The sequence below is a fragment of the Hipposideros armiger genome, unplaced genomic scaffold (assembly GCF_001890085.2).
Source record: "Hipposideros armiger isolate ML-2016 unplaced genomic scaffold, ASM189008v1 scaffold_102, whole genome shotgun sequence".
Classification (NCBI taxonomy): Eukaryota; Metazoa; Chordata; class Mammalia; order Chiroptera; family Hipposideridae; genus Hipposideros; species Hipposideros armiger.
The window spans coordinates 3,622,354-3,644,371 of record NW_017731452.1 but is presented as its reverse complement, the minus strand read 5'-3'; the positions used below and the strand labels follow the sequence as shown (position 1 = coordinate 3,644,371).

At 38.2% G+C, this 22,018-nt stretch overlaps 1 protein-coding gene across 2 annotated transcripts in view; it reads right to left on the bottom strand.

The window, feature by feature from the left end:
- Positions 1-24: 24 nt before the first annotated feature.
- RFWD3 (ring finger and WD repeat domain 3) overlaps positions 25-22,018 on the bottom strand; it is a 48,222-nt gene continuing 26,228 nt past the window's right edge. Inside the window, exons 4-13 of one of the 2 annotated variants that reach the window (XM_019646476.1) lie at positions 18,168-18,238; positions 16,578-16,772; positions 16,387-16,478; positions 10,696-10,810; positions 9,970-10,198; positions 9,268-9,418; positions 7,620-7,796; positions 5,764-5,978; positions 4,280-4,491; positions 25-2,476 (exon numbers count right to left, since the gene is read on the bottom strand). In XM_019646476.1, the coding sequence (XP_019502021.1) occupies positions 2,333-2,476; positions 4,280-4,491; positions 5,764-5,978; positions 7,620-7,796; positions 9,268-9,418; positions 9,970-10,198; positions 10,696-10,810; positions 16,387-16,478; positions 16,578-16,772; positions 18,168-18,238 (1,601 nt within the window). In that variant the 3' untranslated portion in view covers positions 25-2,332. The remainder of the gene's footprint in view (positions 2,477-4,279; positions 4,492-5,763; positions 5,979-7,619; positions 7,797-9,267; positions 9,419-9,969; positions 10,199-10,695; positions 10,811-16,386; positions 16,479-16,577; positions 16,773-18,167; positions 18,239-22,018) is intronic. The other variant, XM_019646477.1, reaches the window with a different exon arrangement.

Here is a 22,018-nt window from a genome sequence, read left to right as displayed (position 1 = left end):
AGAAACAAAAGACACCAGGAGCTGTTACACTTGGCAAATTCTTTATTTTCATATTAACATTAAAATATAAAACACAAATATTCAAACATAGATCTGAATGAAACGAGCAGAGATCTCACTGCCCTGTTTTTAAAACAGGTACAAAGACATATACAATGACAAGATATTTTTAGTTTGCTTAACTCCAAATCCTCAAATGGGAAAACAACCTTAGAGACAGGAATGAGGAAACTTGGTGAGGCAGAGCCTGCATCTACAGATGCAATCTCCTGTCAGGCAGGAGTGGCTGGGGGTAAAGTTTCTTCGTTTGGAGAAAACAGTCACACAAATTGGTTTTTCTAAAACATCCAAATTTACTAAAGGAATGCAAGGACTGGCAAGAGGCGATTCACCCAGCTTCCCTGGTAATAAGTCCCTTGGTTCCTACACTTAGGGGAATCAATCAGCATCCATTGTGTATACTTCAAAGCCAGTCAAATCCTAACCCTGCCCAAGACAAAAGGCAGCCAGGGTCAGACCACTTGCATCCCTCTCTGTGACAATCTGCTGAAACAAGATGAGTTCTGCTTTTTAATTCAAATGCCATTCTGCCACTGAAACTCTAGGCCAGGACAGTCATATCAAAAGGAATATCTCCTCTGATAAAAGGGGGCTCTTTCCCAGGCCCTGGAAACTGACTTTTTGAAAGACATCCTTAAATAGGAGGCCACACTTTAAAAGGCACAACTAGAACTTGGAACTCTGGGTAAATCTACTGCAATAACCCCTTGCTGGTGACAAATGCTATAAACAGCTCAGCAGCTGACAGGTCAGAACTATTTTAAAATAAAAATAACATTTCTATAACAATTACTTAAGAAAATCACACTCTTAGCCATCTTGCTCCCAAGAACTGTGCACTGACCATTCACACCTTGAGGCATGTTTCATTGTAGGGAGCTGTTTAGCAGAGTAGCCTTAAGCAAAGCAAAGACATATAAATTGAGCCCTCTACTGGAGAAAAATGCAGCACCCAAAGTAGGACAATCTAGGGTTAAAATGAAAGTTGGTGGACATCTCCCTGCAATTCACAGGTCTACAAACCACTATTATCTTCCTGAGAATAACCATTTAATTAACAATATTTTTAGAAAAGGTTAGGAAGGGAGGCAAATCAAAGGAACTTGGAATCAAACTTGAGTTTCACATGGGGAAGGCTTTACACGGGAATTCTAAACATGCTCAGGAACAGTCCCTCACTCTGAAGGGTTGGCTTTATTCAGATGGAACACTTATCAGAATGGAAGAGACAAGCCCTTCCCGTTTTCAGCAGCAGTCTGAATTGCTTCTCTTTTCTAAGTCTCTTTTAGTTAGCCCACTGCTCCTGATATGATACTAGGAGACTCAAATAAGAGCTTTAACACATCACTCATCTTTTCCCAGTGAGAGGGAAACGGAGTGGTCTTCAAAGCGCTGGCCTATATAAAAAAAATGAGTCTTCCCCACTGCTCAAACAACCCGTCTCTTTCCTTGGCTCCCACAAATGCTATGAACATAATGCACTCAGCATTAGGAAAGTGTCTATAGCTCCTCCGTCATTAGGCTTGTCAACATCCCAGCACTGCACACCCGGCACATAACTGGTTGCCACAAAGCATATCAGATAGATGTGTTTTACCACATAACTCTGTGAGGATGAGACCAAATTATTAAAAGGTTGTCAGCCCACAAGGTCAGAAATATTGAGTTTTCGGAAAAGTCATGACGCATTTTTGCAACGAAAAACAGAAAAATACGTCATGACTCTTCCAACAACCCAATAGATCAAATCCTATGCTAGGTTCTATAGTGCCCTCTTGTGTTCAACTGAAGACTTCCGTATCCTCGCTGCATCCAAGCTGCATCAAGATGGTTGTTAGTCAGTCCCTCCAGAGCATTCCCAAACCAAACAGCCCAAGTGACAAGGCCACTCAAGCAGAGTGTCACATGTCCTACAAAATGGCTGGTGCACAATCATATCCTAAATGACTGCTGGGAGGATACTCTGAGGTTCAGCAGACAGTCTGAGTGAAAATACAGATTCTCAACAAAGATTCATTAAGGCTTTTAACTCAAGAAATGAATAATGTAGACAGAGTACCAGTCACTTACATCGTTCATGGGCACAGCAAATATACAAGCTGTACTGTTTCATTGACTTGGAGTCTGAGAATCATACTAATCCAAAGGAACCATGTTCCCAACAGTTCTAGGCCACAGACAACAGGCTGGGATCTTGCTCAAGGCTGCTGAGTGCTAGCAAACAACAATTAACATTAACCAGCAGCATGCCTGGTAAGTTTCAAGACCAGAGTCACTCCCACCTATAGATGGAGACGATCTTTTCTGTTAAGGTAGCCAAGAAGTTGCTTTGGTTCACCTCAAATGGGCAGATGTCCAAGACAGGCTGATCAGTACGCAGTTCCTGCAGCGACAAGCCAGTGCCAGCATCCCATATCTAAGGGAAACAAAGATAAAAGGTAAGGAGTCATTCCATTTAGCTGGGGGACTTGCTTTCTTTCTCATCAACTTTGAAAGAGATGTAGACAGCATTGCCCGAGGAGCAGGGCAGATTGCCCTAACCCCCACAAGGTTGCACAAAGTCACTACACCTGACATGATCCAGGTATGGCTGCACCTACTGTAATCAGGCATTAATTTACCTGTGAATAGATCTGAAAACCAAGCCTATCATTCATCCTTTATGTGCTGGACAGTCTTCTAGGGTCAGAAGGGACAATATGATAAAGTCTCTGTCCCTGCCCTCATGGAACCTATCTCCTAACTGGTGCTTTCTTTTCCTTCTTAAAGATTTTTATTATGAAAAAAAAAAGTATTAAAAAGTAGAATAGTACAATGAGTAACCCATTACCCAGGTTATTAACCTTTTACTACACCTGCTTTGATCCTATTTTTCTGCTGGCTTCATGTCATTTTACCCTTACATACTTAAGTATGCATCTCTAAAACAAGAAATTTTCTTACACCTCAAATGAACAATTTCATAGTATTATCTAACACCTAGTGCATAATCAAAATTTTTTGACACTATCATTTTACATTTGGTTTGTTGGAATCAGGATCCAAATAAGGTCCACATTACAATAGGCAGTTATAAATTTAATTAAGTCGTTTAATCTAAAGCAGATCCAACCTCCCCATTTTTTTTCTTCTGCCACTAACTTGTTGCGGAAGCTGGGTTAGTTGTTCTACAGGAAGTCCACAACCCAGATTTATCTGTTTGCTTTCTGTGCTATTATTTAACTTGTTCCTCTAGCCTCTGAATTCCAGTAAAAGAAAGCACTAGATTCTAAGGTGGTGTTACCCAATATGGTGGGCACTAGCCACATAAGGCTATTTATATATAAAGAAAAATTTTAAAATTAAGTTCTTCATTCAAACTAACCACACTTCAAGTGCTCATGTGACTCATGTCACTATATTGGATATCGTGCGCTATGGCTTGGACTCTGGTTCAAGGACATCTCATCAAAGGCTCTGTGTGCTTCATTCATACTGCCTTACATTAAGAGGCAAATTATTACTGTAATTGAAAAATTTTTTAAATGGGGAAAAAAGGTGAAGGGGAATAAGAGGTTCAATTTTCAGGTATAAAACAAGTCATAGGGATGTAATGTACAGAATAGGGAATATAAACAATAATATGAAAGCATTGTATAGTGTCAGATAGTAGCTGGATTTATGGTGATTTCTTCTTTAGGTATATACATTAAATGTTGAGTAACTATGGTGTACACCTGAAATATAATATTGTATGTTAACTATATTTTAATAAAAATCTTTTTTAAAAAAGAGGCAAATTATCTCTGGTTAGCCCACTTATAGTGATGTAAGGTTGACCTATGTGTTCAAGTGGTGACAGGCTGACCCCTCCACTATGAAATTCCTCACCAACCTTTCATCTGTTGGTTTCACCCTGAAGTGATGAAGCTGATGCCTGAATCAATTATTTTACAGGGGTTTCAGTAGTGTCTTTTAAATTTTTTTTAAAGGCCAATGGAACACTTTAGCCTATATAAAAAGAATGAGGTGAATCTACAGACAATGAAATGAAAATATATCCACAAAAGGAGGTTAAATGGGAAAAGAGCAAACCACAGGGCAGAATATAAAGTGTGGCTCATGTAAAAAATAAAGTAAGCAACTATAAATACACACACATATGATAATATGAGTAATCATGGAGCAAAACTTTGGCTTTTTGCTTTATACATTTCTGTAGAAAATATGATAAGCTCACCAGGGCAGAATTTGATGCTTCATCCCCAGTACACACCAGGACGCTGCCGTCATTCTCTGGGTTTTGGAAAATGGCATTTTTGGTCAGTAGTTTGCAAGTAGGTCCCCCAAGGAATGTCTCTACAGGATGGCAGGAGCAGACTGGTTCTCCAGTGTCATCTAGCTTGTAAGACATCTCCATCAGCACACTTCGTAAGGTGTTGTGATTTTTATCTATGGGACAAAGAAATGTGTTGCTCCATGGAATGGTCCAAGGAAATTAACCAAATATCTGAACCTCAGACACTTACAACCTAGTTGAGTGGAAAAGCCAAAATTTATTAAACCATCAAGAGCTACAAAGCAAACATAATAACAAGAACAAAATACATACCACAAATGAAATTCAGAACCCTAGGTTAGGGTAAAGCAAGCTATCTATAATAGGTTTTGCCTATGAGGGAAACAATTCTGAAGCAGTTAACCTTTTTAGTAAAATTACTGTATCCTACCATACCTCTGCTTGGGTTTTTATCTTTCTGAAAAGTTCTGACTACAATTTTTTTTTTTATTTCCCCCAGTTGAGGACCCCATTAGCTCTTGGAATTGTACATTTTTATAAAGTGAAAGCATATTATTATAGAAGGGAAACATATACCTGTGGTTCTGCTGGGAGGCAAACAAAAGCTAGAGAATAAAATGGGACCCCCAAGTTTTCTACACAAGTCACAGCAAAATCACAGCCTTGGAGAAAAAGGACCTATGAAATGACTAAGGGTCATAAATCAAAAGGCCAGAAGAGTCTGCGGAGGCAACTTTTCAGCTCAAACAAAACTTAAAAGGGTTACATCTACCCACAACTAGCACAATTATGGGCACTTTAATGACTATCTCTGGCGAAACATCTGCCTGACCATCAGTACAGCTCATCAGGAATTTAGATTCATACCTTTCAGGCTAGGAACAACCTGTGAATTTAAGCAGTTTATTGTCAGGGGTTCCACCCCTGGTGCTGGAGGCAGTGAGAAGTTCAGCTGGCTAGGCCCACATAACCATGGTTGTTCATCTACTCTCTTACTTACCTTTGTTGACCCTAAATAAGAAGGAACAGCTAATACCCTAATCTGGGCCCTATACGGCTGCCTTCATCTGAGCCTTTCTCTTAAGTGAGGGGCAGGCAGAAGACATGAAACTGATCTGAGGGTAACTCAATGGCCTTAAGAGCAGGCCTTCTCATTCCATTACTGTTTTAAGTCATAGGGGCTCCTAAAGTGGCTAATTTACCCTCAGGGAGTACCTGGCAGAATTTGTCCCAGTTCAGAGGAGCTGGGAGGCAGGCTCTATGAAGAAACTTGGGGCCATCATCCTCACTGTAGTAATAAGAGCTGTTCTTCTGTGAGGGGTTTACCAGCACCACTGAAGGGCAGAAAAAACTCTTTCTTCTCCTCTATCAATCTGCTCCCAAACAATTCACAGGCGGTCCCATGAGGGCATCCCAATACTCACCAGGCCGGTAGGTCACAAGACAGTGTCGGATGCTATTCTCTGTCTGAAAGTCTATGTAGCCCCCTGGCTCCATGGGCAGCACATGAGGCCAATGAGAAAAGCCCATTTTTAGCTCCCAGAAGGACGCATTCTCCAAGGTTCCAACCAACACTCCACCATATGGAAATGCAGTCAAGGCAGCTCTGGGTATGTATGAGAGGGACACCACAGGGCATCTAAAGAGAAAGGAAACCATGCCTCACATACTAATACTTGGACTGCTCCAGACCCCATTACCAGGAGGCCTTCAAGCACAATCATTCCTACCTCTACAGAAGAGGTTTAAAACATTCTGTGAGTCTCTACCCTCTGACATCTGATAAAAATGACCAACCCCTCTGTAGAAATAAAAGGGCATACATGTAACATTCTACATCCAATTTCAAATGAAACACCACCACATGCTCTAAAAGCAAAGAAAAAAATGGACTAAGAAATTAAATAGTACAAGATCACAATGACAAGAAAGCTTGATTGGTGTGAGCTTCTCGAAATAGGGTTAGCCACATGTACAAGAAAAGTCAGAAAGGAAATGCAGCTTACACATTTAATAAAATAAAGCTTCCAAGGTGTAGTTGACAGACACCACAATTAAAATATACCCTAAAGCAACTACATTTTAATTCAGGAACAGGACTGTTTCTTTAGAGATTTTCTAAATCTCTTTCTGCAAGTATATGACCAGGACTATGCCAAGAACTGTCTCAGGAATATTAGCCTGCAGGTTATGTTCCTAAGAACTCGTTTCTACTGAAGTTGCCAAAGCAATCACTTTGCCTGCTTTACTGCATTTCCCTGTCACAATAAATTTAATGAAAACAAACTGAAACAAAGATAAACAGTACATACAAACATTCTTTCCTTGCTATTTACTGTGTTTTATTGTCTACTCCATGTAGGTCCCTCTACATCAATGGCAGTTACCTTGTTTGCCTGAAGTTCACATTTGTATAAGTTTACATCAACCATCTTTAGGCCCACAGACCACATTACCAAAGCATGATTCTACCCCACCAAATGAAAAGAAAACCCCAAAGTGCTGAGCTGAGGTTTCAGTAAATAATTATTACTGTAGTGATCGCTTTATAATAAATTTAGATCCTGCTGCCCCCTTTAATATATATTCAATTAGAAATGCAAATTCCCTCTTAACACACTTCTCATTTTTGCCCAGGTCACAGATTCCACTCTCCCTTTGAGAATTTTATGCCTCTGTGCCCAAATGGTACTCAACACATTCTGAAGAGCCACAGTAGTGCTGGTGGCCATTCACCCTCAAAACTTGGGCCAACTTCGCAAACCTCGCAACTCTATAACTGGATTATAAATGCTAAGTCACAGTAATATGGTATCCTTAGACCACACTGGTTTAGCTGTGGATTAGGGAAGTTTTAGTTTTTTATTGGGCTATTATTTACCGTTCTTTACTGTGTGTTAGACATATGGCTATATTAGTCTATGCTAACCATATTTGACAGCTAAGGCTCACAACAGGCCAAAACAACAACAACAAAAAAACAGGACCAAGATCACACAGCTCATACAATAGTGGAGCTGGGTTCTGAACACAGGTCTGACTTCATTTTGCCATGTTGGGTGATGAGTGACTCTGTGAACCTGGTTACACTTGGTACCAGAGCTTTCTACCATGTGAAATATCATGAACACAAAACTCTATTAAGAGAGAATACATCAGTGGACTCAGAGAACTGCCCTCGGTGAGGAATTCTGACCAAGTTTGAAACACTCTCGAGAGGGTTATTACAATAGTCCAGAGAAAGACGCTACCTACAGGGAAAAAGTGAGTAGCTCCCTACCTGGCTTTCTGAGGTGCTAACTCCTGGACATGAGAACTTGTGTTTCGAAGGTCATATACCAGAACTGAACCATTGATCAATCCAGCATACATGTAATTGCTTTCATCAAGACACCAGCAGCAGCTCCAGACAGGACGTCCAGCATCATAAGTCTGGACCACAGTATTTGTTTCCAGGCTGTGGAGTTACAAGAGACTTTTACAATTATGTATTAAGAAAATCAAATATATAACAAAGGTGTAAAGATTATCATTTCAATGATGATCTTTTAAGAACACACCCATACACCCAAAGTATTTGGATTTCCAACTTCGTTTAGGGACTGCCCAGATAACTCCTTTCAATTCCAAAATATTTTTTTGGGGGTAGGGGAACAGTTTTTCTCTTGAGCTATAAGGAAGTAAAAGAATAAGTTAAAGGAACATAGCCACAGTACTGTACATTCTCACTCTACTTCCATTACCGTCTCCATAATTACCTATTCATATTTAGTGTTGTAAATATAAGGAAAATAAAAATCAATTATAATCCAAACATCCAGAGGTAGTCATTAATAACACTTAGGTATTTAACATTTTCCTCCTATTTTTTAACACTGAGAAAAAAACCATAGCATATATACATATAAAACATAATGGTACATTGAGTTTTGGGGCAAAATTAAGCTGAAGCATTCCTGAAAAGTCAACAGGCTTATAAGGCCTGATAGTAGTATTACGATGTCCCTCAGATTTAACTACAGAAATCAAAGAGATATCTGATCAGAGCTACTTTCTAAAAGATAAGGCATACAGCATTCTCAGATTTGTTCACAGCACTCAGAGCATGTGAAAGATAAAATGTGGTAATCCAGGGTTACTGACGAGAGAAGTCATAATGGCACCCAAAGAGTGTGAGCTCCCAGTGAGCACTTCTGTTAGGCAGAATGATCCGGACAACACACCAGCTGGTTTGGTGACTCCATGGTGTAATATATATAATTTTAAAGAAACGGGATACTAAACATATTGTTTTGTAACCTGCTGTGTCCACTTTTAAAAGCAATACATATTTTTTTTTTTTTAAAGATTTTATTGGGGAATCGGGGAAGAAGAACGTTGATGAATCGGGGAAGAGGAACAGACAAGTTGCTGTCCTTTTGTTCTTCAGTCTAGTTGTGGAGGACGTCGCTTCACTGGCCCATGTTGGTATTATCATTGCGCTTTTCCCGGCTGAGGCAGTCGCTCGCTAGCCATTGGACGGCCGCTCATGGCGGTTCACAGCAGCCACGAAAGCGCATGCCAGCTGCCAGCCAGCCTCACTACAGCCTACGCCGTAGCCGGCGACAAATGGCAGCTCAGCTCCAGGTCGAGCTGTTGTTCACAATCTTATCTGTACAAGGCGCAGCATCACTGGACCTAATGTGGGATCCGAACCGGGGCTCTGCTGCTCAGAGCTGGCATCCGAAGCCAACTCTTAACCAACGCGCCACTCGGTCGGTCCAAAAGCAATACATTTTAAATTCAATGAACCTAGATCTCAAAAGACAATGCTCAGGCAAAAAAAAAAAAAAAAAAAGCTAAGGCCATCATAACACAGGTATTAATTTCTATAGTATTCAACACTATTAACAGCCCAGGTCCCCCATCTTCTTCCCCAGAGCACTCACCTGGTCAGTTTAATAGTGTTGTCTAGGGAAGCAGAGAGAAGTAAGCCTTTGGACCGAAGGCTGAAAGCCAGTCCGCGGATCTGTTTGGTATGCAAGGGAATGTACTGACTGCTTTTCATGTCGGCAGTACTCAACATCTTAACACCAAAGCCTGCCAAAGATAAGATTGAGTGAGATAGGTCACTGAAAGTCAACTTCGGGCAAAGCTAACCACCTTTCCAAGTAGCTCCTTTGTTCACATTTCTTGACATGTAAGTCCCTGGGAAAAAGCTGGTCAAACAAAAATTCTCAGGGGTTGAATTTATTATAAAAAGTATATTCCATTTCAAATATCCATCAACAAGTAAATGACAAGCCATTGTATATACACACAATGGAGTATTACTCAGCAATAACACGGAATAAACTCATATATAAAGAATATGGATGAAGCTCAAAAATCTTATGCTGAATGAAGCCAGACAAAAAAAGAGTAAAACTGTTTATGATTCAAATTTACAGAATGAAGTCAATAGACAGTAAAGACGTGTTTGCAGCACCCTTTAAAGTATCTGCACGAACAGGAAACTGACTAGGAAAAGGTGATTTGGTGGGCTGTGGACAGTGTTCACGCACTAGTGAGTCCTAGATTTTCCAAAAGAGAGAAGAAAAATAAAAGGAGTCCAATAATAAACATGAAAGCTGAGGTTCTGGACCATTTACCTGGAAGGAAAGAGGCTTGAGGAGAAGGCTGTGATACCACCAGGCAGCTCGGAACATCACAGTATGTCATGGTTCGGCAGTTTCCACGCTGAGACACTGTGAAGGTCTTCTGGAAATGATACTTGTGATTGCTCTGGCTGGAGGGCAGGCCCTTCAGGACACGTATGTTGCCGCCCTTGGCTTTCTGTAAAATCCAATCCCGTTGCTCCAGAATAAGTTTTTGCAAGTCCTAAAATGAAAAAGATTTTGTAAATGTAAAATTTTTTCATTCGTTATTCCCCTATGCACAATTCCTTGATCTAATACAAGATTTGTTATTCATTATATGAAAATGTTAACAGAAATCTTAGAAAATTGCTGCAGTTTTCACAGTATTTCAATAAGCAAACGAAATAAGGAGAGCACAGAATCATAAAACAGTAGGGTTGAAAAGTCCTTAATGGTCATTTCGTTTAAAACCCTCATTTTATTGTTAGATTCAGATAGGTGAAATGACTTAAACAAGTTTGAATTATCAGGTTTATGTTTTAAAAATTCAGATTGTGGTAGAATTCATCATAAAGCATGTAAGCTTTGGACAAATGCCGTAGTCAGAAAATGACCGGTTATGTTTACTTGCTGAAAAATTTGATAAATCCTATTTGTATCTGAGATGAACCTAAGTAATATTTAGATTACTGTTCAATTCCTAGCCCAAGCTTTTTGGATTAGAAAGGGCACACTTACCTGGACACGATCATGAAGCTTAGTACACTCATCAGTGAGGACTTGAAGTCGGAGCTGGCACTGTGCTGCTTCTAATTCAGCCTGCTTCCTTAGCATCTGCTCCTTTAGTAAGGAACTAGAGGGGGAAAGCCAGCAACAGGTGGCGATTAGGAAGGCTACAGAAGACTTCCATCCAAATGGCATAGTAAGTTCATGCTATGATACACACTTTGCAGTAAATATGTCATGATACTGAATAAAATATAACAAGAGAAAAATCTCTTAAGTCCAGAAACAATGCAGAAATGTAGCATGGAAGGCTAAACTCATGAGCCTACCAGGCTTTGGTGTTAAAGTAGGCAGTGAAAGCCAGGAAGTTTAGCTCCTTAAGGATGGGGACTAAAATGCAAAATGAGTGATCAGAGTCAAGCTCCCTGCTTGAGGTAGGGCCAAATTATAAAAGAGTAAAATGACATGTCAAAAGACTAGGGTTATCTGTTGGATTAAAAGCTATCAGTTGGTTCATCAGATACTCAAATAACACTACAAAAGAGGCTGAAGTTAAAAAGTATACACCAAGTTATATATGCATATATATGAAGTTAGAAAGTATACACCAAGAAAATACTAACAAAAGACTAATTAGAACTAAAAAGCACAAATAAGCATAAAAAGGAACAATGCATAAAGGATAAGCATTCACCAAGAAAAAAAGTAATACATTTGTATGTACCTAAAGACAATTTTAAAATATGAAATGCAAAAAAGGGAGGATTTTCACACAAATGAGATAGGATTAAAAAAAACATGAAAATTGGAAAGGAAGGGATAAAACTGCCCTATTTATCTCAGGGAAAATTCAGAAGAACCCAAATTATTAGAGTTCAGCAAGGTGCTAGAATCAAGGTCAAGAAAATTAGATCAATCACATTCCCCATACACCAGATAATTGATTAGTAAATGTATCAGAAAAAATTTCATTCACAACAGCAATTCTAACAATAGCAACCTAGGAATAAAAACAAGGCATGTAATAACTGTATGAAGCAAAGACACAAGAGAACAGTGAGTAACTGGAAGGATAGTAATAAGGTTCATGGGCCAGCCAAGTGGCTCTTTGGTTAAGAGTTGGCTTGGGAGCCTGAGCTCTGAGCAGCAGGGCCGCTGGTTCAAATCGCACATGGGCCAGTGATGCTGCGCCCTCTACAGCTAAGATGGTGAACAACAGCTCGACCTGGAGCTGGTCTGCCATGAATCGCCGGCAACTGTGTAGGCTGCCGTAAGCTACCGTGAGTGGCTGGCAGCTGGCGTGAGCCGCCGTCCAATGGCCGGCAACCGATCTGCTTCAGCTGGGAGGAGCGCAATGATCACAATACCAACATGGGCCAGTGAAGCAAAGTCCTCCACAACTAGACTGAAGAAAAACAGGATAACTTGACTGTTCTCCTTCCTCAATTCCCCAATAAAATCTTAAAAAAAAAAAAAAAAAAGTTCATGGCTGGAAAGACTCAAAAATCAGGAAGATGGCATTTCTCAAGTTACTCTAAAAATTTAATGCAATTTCAGTCAAGATCTCAAAGGGTTTTTCATGGAACTTAGCAAACTAATTTTTAAATTACTGTGGAAGAGCAAAGTGCCAAGAAGAGCAAAGTCACTTTTAAGAAACAAGGTAGGAGGACATATTTTAAAAATACAATAAATTATAACTTGGAGTACTGGAGCAAGAATTAACAACCAGATCATGGAACAAAAGAGTAGTCCATTCATACACAGAAACTTTATTTAGGATAGAGGTAGCAATAAAAATTTATACAGAAAGAACATACTGTTTAATAATTATGCTGTCAAAAGTGGTTATCCACAAAACTAGATTTTAGATAGATTAAAAACCTGTGTAAAAAGCAAAACTTTTAAAGACCTTTAGAAGAAGATAGTGTTTTTATGACCTTGAAACAGTGGGGACAAAAAAACACAAGAGATTAATAAATGATTGAGTTAAAATTAAAAACTCGGGGCTGGCCGAGAGGCTCCGTTGGTTAAGAGCTCACTCAAGAGTGTGAGCTCTAAGCAACAGCGGTTCGATGCCCGGCCCGAGCTGAGCAGCCGCTGAGCTGCCAACAGGTGGCAGGATGGCTCAGCTAAAAAAATAAAAACAAAAACAAAACACTCGTTTCCAACAAAAGACTCCATAAACAAGTTAGAGACAAGGGGAGGATTATTTGCAATGTACACAACCAACAAAGAATTAGTATAAGGAAAAGAAAGAAATATAAATAAGAAACAATAGGTTTTGCTCAACATAAATGAGCAAAAGATATGAACACAATTCATAAAAGAGTATGTTCAACCTCACTACTAATTGAGGAAATGCAAATTAAGTAAATACTACTTCACCACATGAGACTGGCAAAAATTAAGTCTGATAATATAAAGTGGGAGAGGATATGAAAAAAATGAGAAATACCTTACATTGTTGCTGGTGAAAGCATATACTGGAAATAGCTTCTTAGAAGGGCATTTGACAATATCTAGTAAAGTTGAAATTACATGCACCCTACGATAAAGCAATTCCATTTCTGGACCTAAACAAACTCTCACCCATTTCTCTGTAGCATGATATATATATATATATGTATATATAAATTATTTTCTTTTAATTGGGGAATTGGGGGAGGGATACAGTGTTTAGGAATTGGGGAAGGGGACCAGCCAAGTGGTTGTTCTTCAATCTTCATTGTGGAGGGCGCCAGTCACCATCTGGCTGCCCGTCAGCAGCTCGTGGCCTCAAGAGCTCAAGGTGCTGTGTTCATTCTTAGTTGCGGGGGGGTGTAGCCACCATCCTATGCGGGAGTCGAACCAGCAGCCTTGTTGTTTAGAGCACACGCTCTATCCAGAGCCATCTGGGCAGCGGCTCAGCTCAAGGTGCCAAGTTCAGTCTTAGTTGCGGGTGGGCATAGCCCACCATCAAACAGGCAATCTTGTCACATCAGCTGAGCCATCCTGCCACCTGTTGGGAGCTCAGCAACAGCTCAGCTTGGGCGCAGCGTCACTGGCCCATGTGAGAATCGAACTGGTGGCCCTGCTGCTCAGAGCTCGTGCTCTTAAGCCAACTGTTAACCAACTGAACCACTCGGCCGGCCCCTGCAGCATGGTTTATATTAACAAAACCTGGAAACCATCTTAATTGTCCACCAGTACAAAATACATACAGGTAAATTCTAATTAGCCAAAATACTATACAGAAATTGAATAAACTAGAGCTACATGTATCAACTAGGACATGTGCCCCAAAATATATTAAGCAAAAAATCAAGCTACAGAAGGAAAATTAAAATCAATAACATTTGCATAAAGTGTTGAAACTTCCTAAATCATACTATATGATTTATAGACATAGATCCTCTGGGTAGAGATGGAATAAAGGAGAGCTCAGTTCGTAAGTAAGCTTCTATTGTATCTATGATTTATTTTTTAAGATCAAAACGAATATGGCAAAATGTTAAGATTTGATAAAATTAAGTATGGGGGTATTCAATTTATTAGTTTCTGCATTTATTGACATTTTGAAAATTTTCCCATTTTCTAAACAGGCTAGGGAGCACACTGATTATACTAATCAGCATTTTTTTTTTTTTAACCTTATTGAGGAACACTGTGTTTTTCCCAGGACCCATCAGCTCCAAGTCAAGTTGTTGTCCTTCAATCTTAGTTGTGGAGGGCGCAGCTCAGCTCCAAGTCCAGTCACCATTTTCAATCTAGTTGCGGGGGCGCGGCCCACCATCCCATGCGGGAGTTGAACTGGCAACCTTGTTGTTAAGGGCACGTGCTCTAACCAACTGAGCCACCCGGCTGCCCGAATAATCAGCAAATTTTAAAATATAATCAGCCATTAATAGCCCCACTTATAGATTTTGCCTTTTCAACAAAATTTCCCTCTCGACACAAACTGCCATTTTAAAATGCTACAAGTAAATATTTATTGGAGCAAATGAGAAAAGGAACATTAAAATCGTCTGTAATCCCACTCCTCAGTAACAATCTGTAGTATTTTTTCCAGTTCACAAAAATATAATCACTAATAATGTACTTTCCCATGACAACATATTATGTGCACTTCAACATCAGTTTTAACAAATGTGTAGTTTCATCACTAAATATGCCATGGTTTACTCAACCAATTAATTGTCTTGGCTTGGCTTATTAGCAATGCTAAATGAAAAGGCTCGTTTGCACACGTCCTTAATTTTTCTTCAGAATAAATACCTGAAGTAGGATTAGTTTTAAAGGCTGCTGAAGCATACTGCCAAGGCTTCTCTAAATGCTGTGCCTGTGTACTTTCTTACCAGGAGTGTGTTAGAGAATCCATGTTCCTGCAGTCTCTCAGTGGTGGGTATTTTTATTCTTTAATGTTTTTAAAGCACATTTTAAATAATGTTATTAGCAATTATTCTTAAGCTTCCAAAATCCCGATTTCTTACATTGCACTACACGTGCAAACCATCATTTATGAGTCTTCTGTGTAGAGTGCTATTGTAAAAAGGTTTAGGAATACCATAAGCAAAAATGACAACATATAAGTAATGTGCCAGATGCCTTTTTTTTAAAGTATCACTAAGCTTATTCAAGCAAAGAGGAGACTATGATTTGGAGAGTGTTTCAGATGGCCATGAATTGGCTACAAAGCGTTAAGATAGGAATCTCAGATTCAGCGTTCATGGTATTTAGCTGTAGAGGCAGGCAGGAAATGTAATCCCTTGGTAAGAATCTGGACATGCTACAAAAAATCCAGGATATCTTTCTGCTTGGGTCTGCTGCCCAGGCCAGGTATAAAATGTTACAGTAGGGCTGTAGGTTTCTCTATGGCTTTTAATTTCGGGAAAGCTTAAGATACCATGGTCTTGATCTCCCAGGTCATATTACCAAAGGCTTAACTCTTAAGGCTGATTCCAACTTCATGGGAATGCCTAAGTGCTCCTGCAGAAGAAACAGCTGCTCCATTCCTTCTGAACCTGCCTGTTCTAATCAGCACACCACACTCAGGCTCTGAAAACAGAGGCTTGCTCACAAGAGGTGCCGAGCACACATGAAGAAACAAGGGGCAGAGTCTACCTCCTGTTGCCCTTCTTTTATGTCTCTCGGTAACACTGGTTAGTACTCTTTAGATGACAAGGGTAGAAACTTTAAACTGGCAAACTAAAACTGAAAACCAATGTACTGCCTTTTGTAACTGAGAAATCCACTGGAGTCTAACTTCAAGCATAGCTGAATCGAAGTTCAGGAATCTGTCTTCCTTCACTTCTCAGCTGTTTTCCTGTGCATTGACTTCATTTTCAAGCAGGCTCCCCCATCCTAAGGCACCTGGGAGCTCTGGGATTATATTCTTTTGCAAGGGCTTGAGAAAGAATATGAAGAATATATAGTCCTGGGGCTTACATTCATTGAACTAGCTGAAACCACAATTACTTGTTACCACAGATCCTCATTTTTAATGCTGTATGGAAACTAAACAATGCAGACCTCCTTCAGAAGATGAGCAAACATGTATTATAAGTCACAATGTGAGACAGATTGCCAATGATCCCTAGAGATCCCCAGTCACAACCCAAGTAAAGCTTCAGAATCACACTAAGAGTGACTCATACCTCCTTTTGCAGACGTGCCTACAAGAAACCAAAAGGGAACATTCCGGCTAGGCAGACTCTTTCTACCTACCTTTTCATGTGCTCATGTTCACTAGTGTCCAAAGCTCTCAGGGTTCGGGCATAAAGGACAACAATGTCACTCTGCTTGGCTTTCTTGTTGCACTAAAGAGCCCAACAGGACACAATTAGTATGGTTCTAGGAATCCTCCTGACGTAACATGTTGACTGTGCACATGTACAGTCTCTACCTACGGTTCTTACCTGAGGACATTTATGTGTCTGTCCTTTGAGCCACTTAGAAATGCACTTATACCCAAAGAGGTGCCCACAACGTAATGCTGAGAGCCGGTGATCCCCAGCATTGGTCCACTGTTCTAAACATATTGTGCAAATATCCCCTTCTTCCTCATCTGTAGAAGCTGAAGGTAGAAGAGGGCTAGACTTCTGGGAAGACTGCTGGATGGAAATCAGAATACATTCAATAATTAGGGAAAATAGAAAGTAAGTCTTAAAAAGATGTACAACTATCAAATTTACAAAACCACACAAAAATGATACAAACCAAATTGAAAATGCTATAGAAGAACTGCAACACCTATGAATCACTTGTCATTCTTCATAGAATGCAATCTGGTCAAACGTACAAGCCATAAAAATATTACTACCTTTTGATCTTAAGAAACTGGATTTTTTTATTAATCAAATTTTAGAAAGATAAAAACAGAACCTAGCAGTTACCTAGATAACCAACAAAGAACAAGTTTGTTATACATCCAAAATTAGGTTCATAATCAACTCAAGTAGCTATAAAATACTTGGCTCATGTGAATCAAAGAAAAATACCAGGAAAACAAAGGATATAAACAGCTTACAAAAAAATACAAATGATCAATTAAGTTTTCACTTATAATTAAAGAAATGCAAATTAAAGAGACCATTTTTTCATGTATTAGATGATATAAATTGGGATGTCTAATGAAACTCAACACTGTAGATGGTGAGGGAGAAATGGGCACGCTTACATATTGTTGGTGCAAGTAGAAAGTGGCAAAAATTTTCCAGGGGGCAATTTGGCATTATCTAGCAAAACTAAAATATATATCTTTCCTTCAACACAGCAATCTCTCTGCTAGGAATATATACCATGAATATAGTCACAAATATTTGCCAAGACATTTGTATACAGATACTCAGTGCAGCATGATTTGTATCATGGAAAAAAGAACAAGGGAACGACCATAGTATACATGACAAGGGAAGAATTAACTAAAAATTTATTTATATGATGGAACACTATTATTAAACTATTAATAAAATGAGGTTCAACTTTATGTACTGATAATGGAAAGCTCTCTAAGATGTAATAAGTCGGGAAAAGGAACAAAATATAATATAATCCCTTTTATGTAAATTTAAAAATAGAACATAAAATTTTTCCAGAAGGAAGAAATAAAAACAGGGAGACCATACAGAAACATGCAAAAGTTAGATCAATGATGTTCTGGGATTGACACTGTCCACAGTTGATATAAATAACTCTCATATTAAAGACGATACGTTATTTTTAAAAATAAAAATTATCACATAGCAATCATATTCTGCCAGATAGTTCATAAACTACATTCATATCTATTTTAATTGATACTTACACTTGTTAGGTAAGCAGAACAAGTTATCCTCACATCCCCCCCCTTTTAAACCTAAGAGAAAGAAGTCATACAAATGACTAACTTGGGTAGGATCCACACCTGGACCTACTGCCTACAAAGCCTGCAAGTTTTCCATTTTAGCCTGCAGCCTGCTTTTTAAGTGAAAATCCAAACTGTTCAATTAAAAGAATGTTCACATTACCTGTTTGGGGGGGGTCTCTCTTCCACCAATACATATAACTTCTTGCTCTGCTGAAATACCTCCTGGTTGTTCTGCCAAGTCGTTGCCAAAAATGATAGGACAGGCAATATACAAAAGAAGACTTAAGTCAGCTATGAGAAGATAGCAGGAGAGCCTGACTTACTCACCATTTCTAATTGGTAGTGCTGCTGTAAAAGAAATGACAATTTCCCCAAATAGCATCAGTGAATTTATTTTTTTCATTTTAGATACTTTCAAACATACATAAAACAGTAGACAGAACAGTATAATTCACCCACAGGTACCCATCACTCCACTTCAAAAACAGTATTTTACCAATCTTGTTCCATCTAAACCCTATTCCTACTTTTTTTTTTTTAGAATACTTAATAACAAACCCTAAAATATCATTTCACTTGTAAAAACTTTTACACACTGATTTTATTTTTTTACATAATTTATTTTTACATAAACAACTACTTTATACCTCGTAAGATTAATAATCCTTTAATACTATCTAATACCCAGGCACCCAGTTAATATTCAAAATTTCCCAATTGTGTTATACTTGTTCTTTATAGTGAATTTACTCCAATCAGGATCTAAATAAACAAAGTCTCCAAAATGAGCTTGACTGCTATGTCTCTTAAGTCTTTTCTGGTCTGTAACAATTTTCCTTTACTCTATTTTATCTCATCACTGATTTGTTGGGGGAGATGTGATCATTTGTCTTTTAAATACTCTACATCCTGGAACTGGCTGATTGCTTGTGTTACTGCTTATTTTCTCTATCACCTATATTTTCTATAAACTGACAGGTCTATAGACTTCAGCAGATTCAATTGTTTTTTGGGAAGCGGAGGGAAGCAAGATACTTCTTAGATTGTGCACTTCTGATTGTAGCACATCAGAAGGCTCATATTGGGTTCAGGTGATGTCAATCTGACCCCTAGAGTATCAGGGTCTTCACCAACCTTTCACAACCTCCATGTAATATTCAAGGATGTGATTTTTAATTTTTAGTCATTTTTTCTTTTTGAGGCTCAAATTGTCCCATCATAGGCTAATGGGAGCTCCTTCAAATTGGTTATTTAAAAAAAGACACTTTTATTGAAGTGTAATATATGTATAGAAGAGATTCTTCCACACTAATCTGTGGAGTTCATTCATTTTCACTGCTGGATGCTTTTTTATTCTGTAAATATATAACAATCATATATCTATTCTACCGCTGATGAGTATTTGGCTAGTTTTCAGCTTTTTGCTAATACAAATAATGCTGTTACATTATAGTACATGTCTTTGATGAACATGAGTGTGTACACATGTCTTTGGCTATATACCTTATAAGTGGAATTGCTAAGCCATAGGTTTTAAATAGTTTGTAAAGATACTACCAAAATGTACCAATTTACACTCCCATCAGCAGCGTATAAGAAGTCTAGTTGTTTTATATTCTTTTGCATGTTTGATATTGTTGGTCTTCTAATTTTTAGATGTTGTGGTGGATGCATATTCGTTACCAAACTGTGGGCTTTTAAAAATTAAATTAGGGTAACACTGGTTAATAACATTACAAAATTTTCAGGTGTGCAAGATTATAATTCAACACTGTATAGTCTATTCTGCACTTCCTACCAGAAGTCTAGTTTCCTTCCATTACCATATATTTGACCCTTTACCCACTTCACCCTCCACCCACCCTCTTTCTTCTCTGGTAACCACAATTCTGTTGTCTATATCTATGAGATTGTTTTGTTAGTTTCTTTGTTACTTTTGTTTTACATTCCACATGAGTGAAATCATATAGTTTTTGTCCCATTTCATCTGACTTATTTCACTTAGCATAGTAATTTCAAGTTCCATCCATGTTGTTGCAAATGGCAGTATTTCACCTTTTTTTTTATGGCTGAGTAGTATCCCATGTGTACATATACCACATTTTTTTAATCCAATTATCCATCAGTGGACACTTAGTTTGTTTCCATGTCTTGGCTATTGTAAATAATGCTGCAATGAACATACGGGTACATATACCTTTGTGTTTTCTTATTTTTCAGGTAAATACCCAGAAGAGGAATTGGTAGATCATATGGTAGTTCCATTCATAATATTCTGAAAAACCTTCATACTGCTTTTCCATATGATTACACTAATTTACATTCTCATCAACAGTGTACAAAGTTCCTTTTTCTCCACATCCTCATTTCTTAGCTTTTTGATAATAACCATTCTAACAGGTGTGAGGTGGTATTAGCTCATTGTGGTTTTGATCTATATTTCCCTAATTACTAGTGATGTTAAACATCTTTTCATGTCTTTTAGCTGTATGTCTCCCTTGGAAAAATGTCTATTCAGATCGTTTGCCCATTTTTTTAAAAGGATTGCTCTTTTGTTGTTGAGTTGTGTGAGTTCTTTATATATTTTAGATATTAGTCCCATATTGGAGGTATTGTTTGCAATCTCTTCTCCCATTTGGTTGGTTGCCTTTTTGTTTTGTTGATGGTTTCTTCTGCTGTACAGAAGCTTTTTAGTTTAATGTAGTCTCATTCATTTATTTTTGTTTTCCTTGCTTTTGGGGTCAAATTCACAAAAAACCCTCTGAACCAAAGTCCACAAGTGTAATGCCTGTTTTCTTCTATGTATTTTATTGTTTCAGGTCTTACATTCAAGTCTTTAATCCATTTTAAGTTAATTTTTGTGTATGGCATAAGATAGCAGTCTAGTTTCATTCTTTTGCATGTGGCTGTTCAATTTTCCCAGCACCATTTATTAAAGAAACTTTCCTTTCTCCACTGTATATTCTTGGCTCTTTCATCAAAAATTAGTTGTCCATATATGTGGGGGTTTATTTCTGGGCTCTCGATTCTGTTCCACTGGTCTGTGTTATCAGCTTTTCAACCTACACCATACTGTTTTGATTACTGTAGCTTTGTGGTATAGTTTGAGGTTAGGGTGTGTAATATACCTTCTGTTTTGGTTCTTATTTCCTCTTGATCACTTTGGCTATTCAGGGATATTTGGTGGTTCCATACAAATTTGAGCATTTTTTTTTTATTTCTGTGAAATATGCCATTGGGATTTTGATAGGGATTACATTAAATATGTAGATTGTTTTAGGTAACATGGACATTTTAACAATGTTAATTTTTTCAATCGAACACAGAAAGTCTTTCCATTTCTTTGTGTCTTCAATTTCTTTCAACAATGTCTTATAGTTTTCAGTGTACAGGTCCTTCACCTCCTTTGTTTATTCCTAGGTATTTTATTCTTTTTATTGCAATTGTAAATAGGGTTGTTTTTGTCATTTCTTTGTGATATTTTTGTTAGTATATTAAAATGTGACATTTTTGTATGTTGATTTTATATCCTGCAACTTTACTGCATTTATTATTTCTAACAGTTTTTTGAAGGAGTCTTTAGTGTTTTGTTTATAGAATCATGTCATCTGCAAATAGTGACAGTTTTATTTCTTCCTTCCCAATTTGGATGAATTTTATTTATTTTTTTCTTGCCTAACTGCTCTGGCAAGGGCTTCCAGTACTATGTTGAATAACAGTGGCAAGACCGGGCATCTTTGTCTTATTCCTGACCTTAGAGGAAAAGCTTTCTATTTTTTACCGTTCAGTATTATGATAGCTGAGAATATGTCATATATGGCCTTTATTATGTTGAGGTCTTTATTGGGTTATCACAAAAGTCATGATGTATGTTTGCAACAGATGGCACTAGTTCATTTTTGGAAGTACTAGAATCATTCGCATCTATGTTATTGCTATGTCATTTGACAGCTGACAGTTCTAGCTTCATTCTAAAAAAAAATTGACCGATTTGAGTTTTGGAGATTTTAC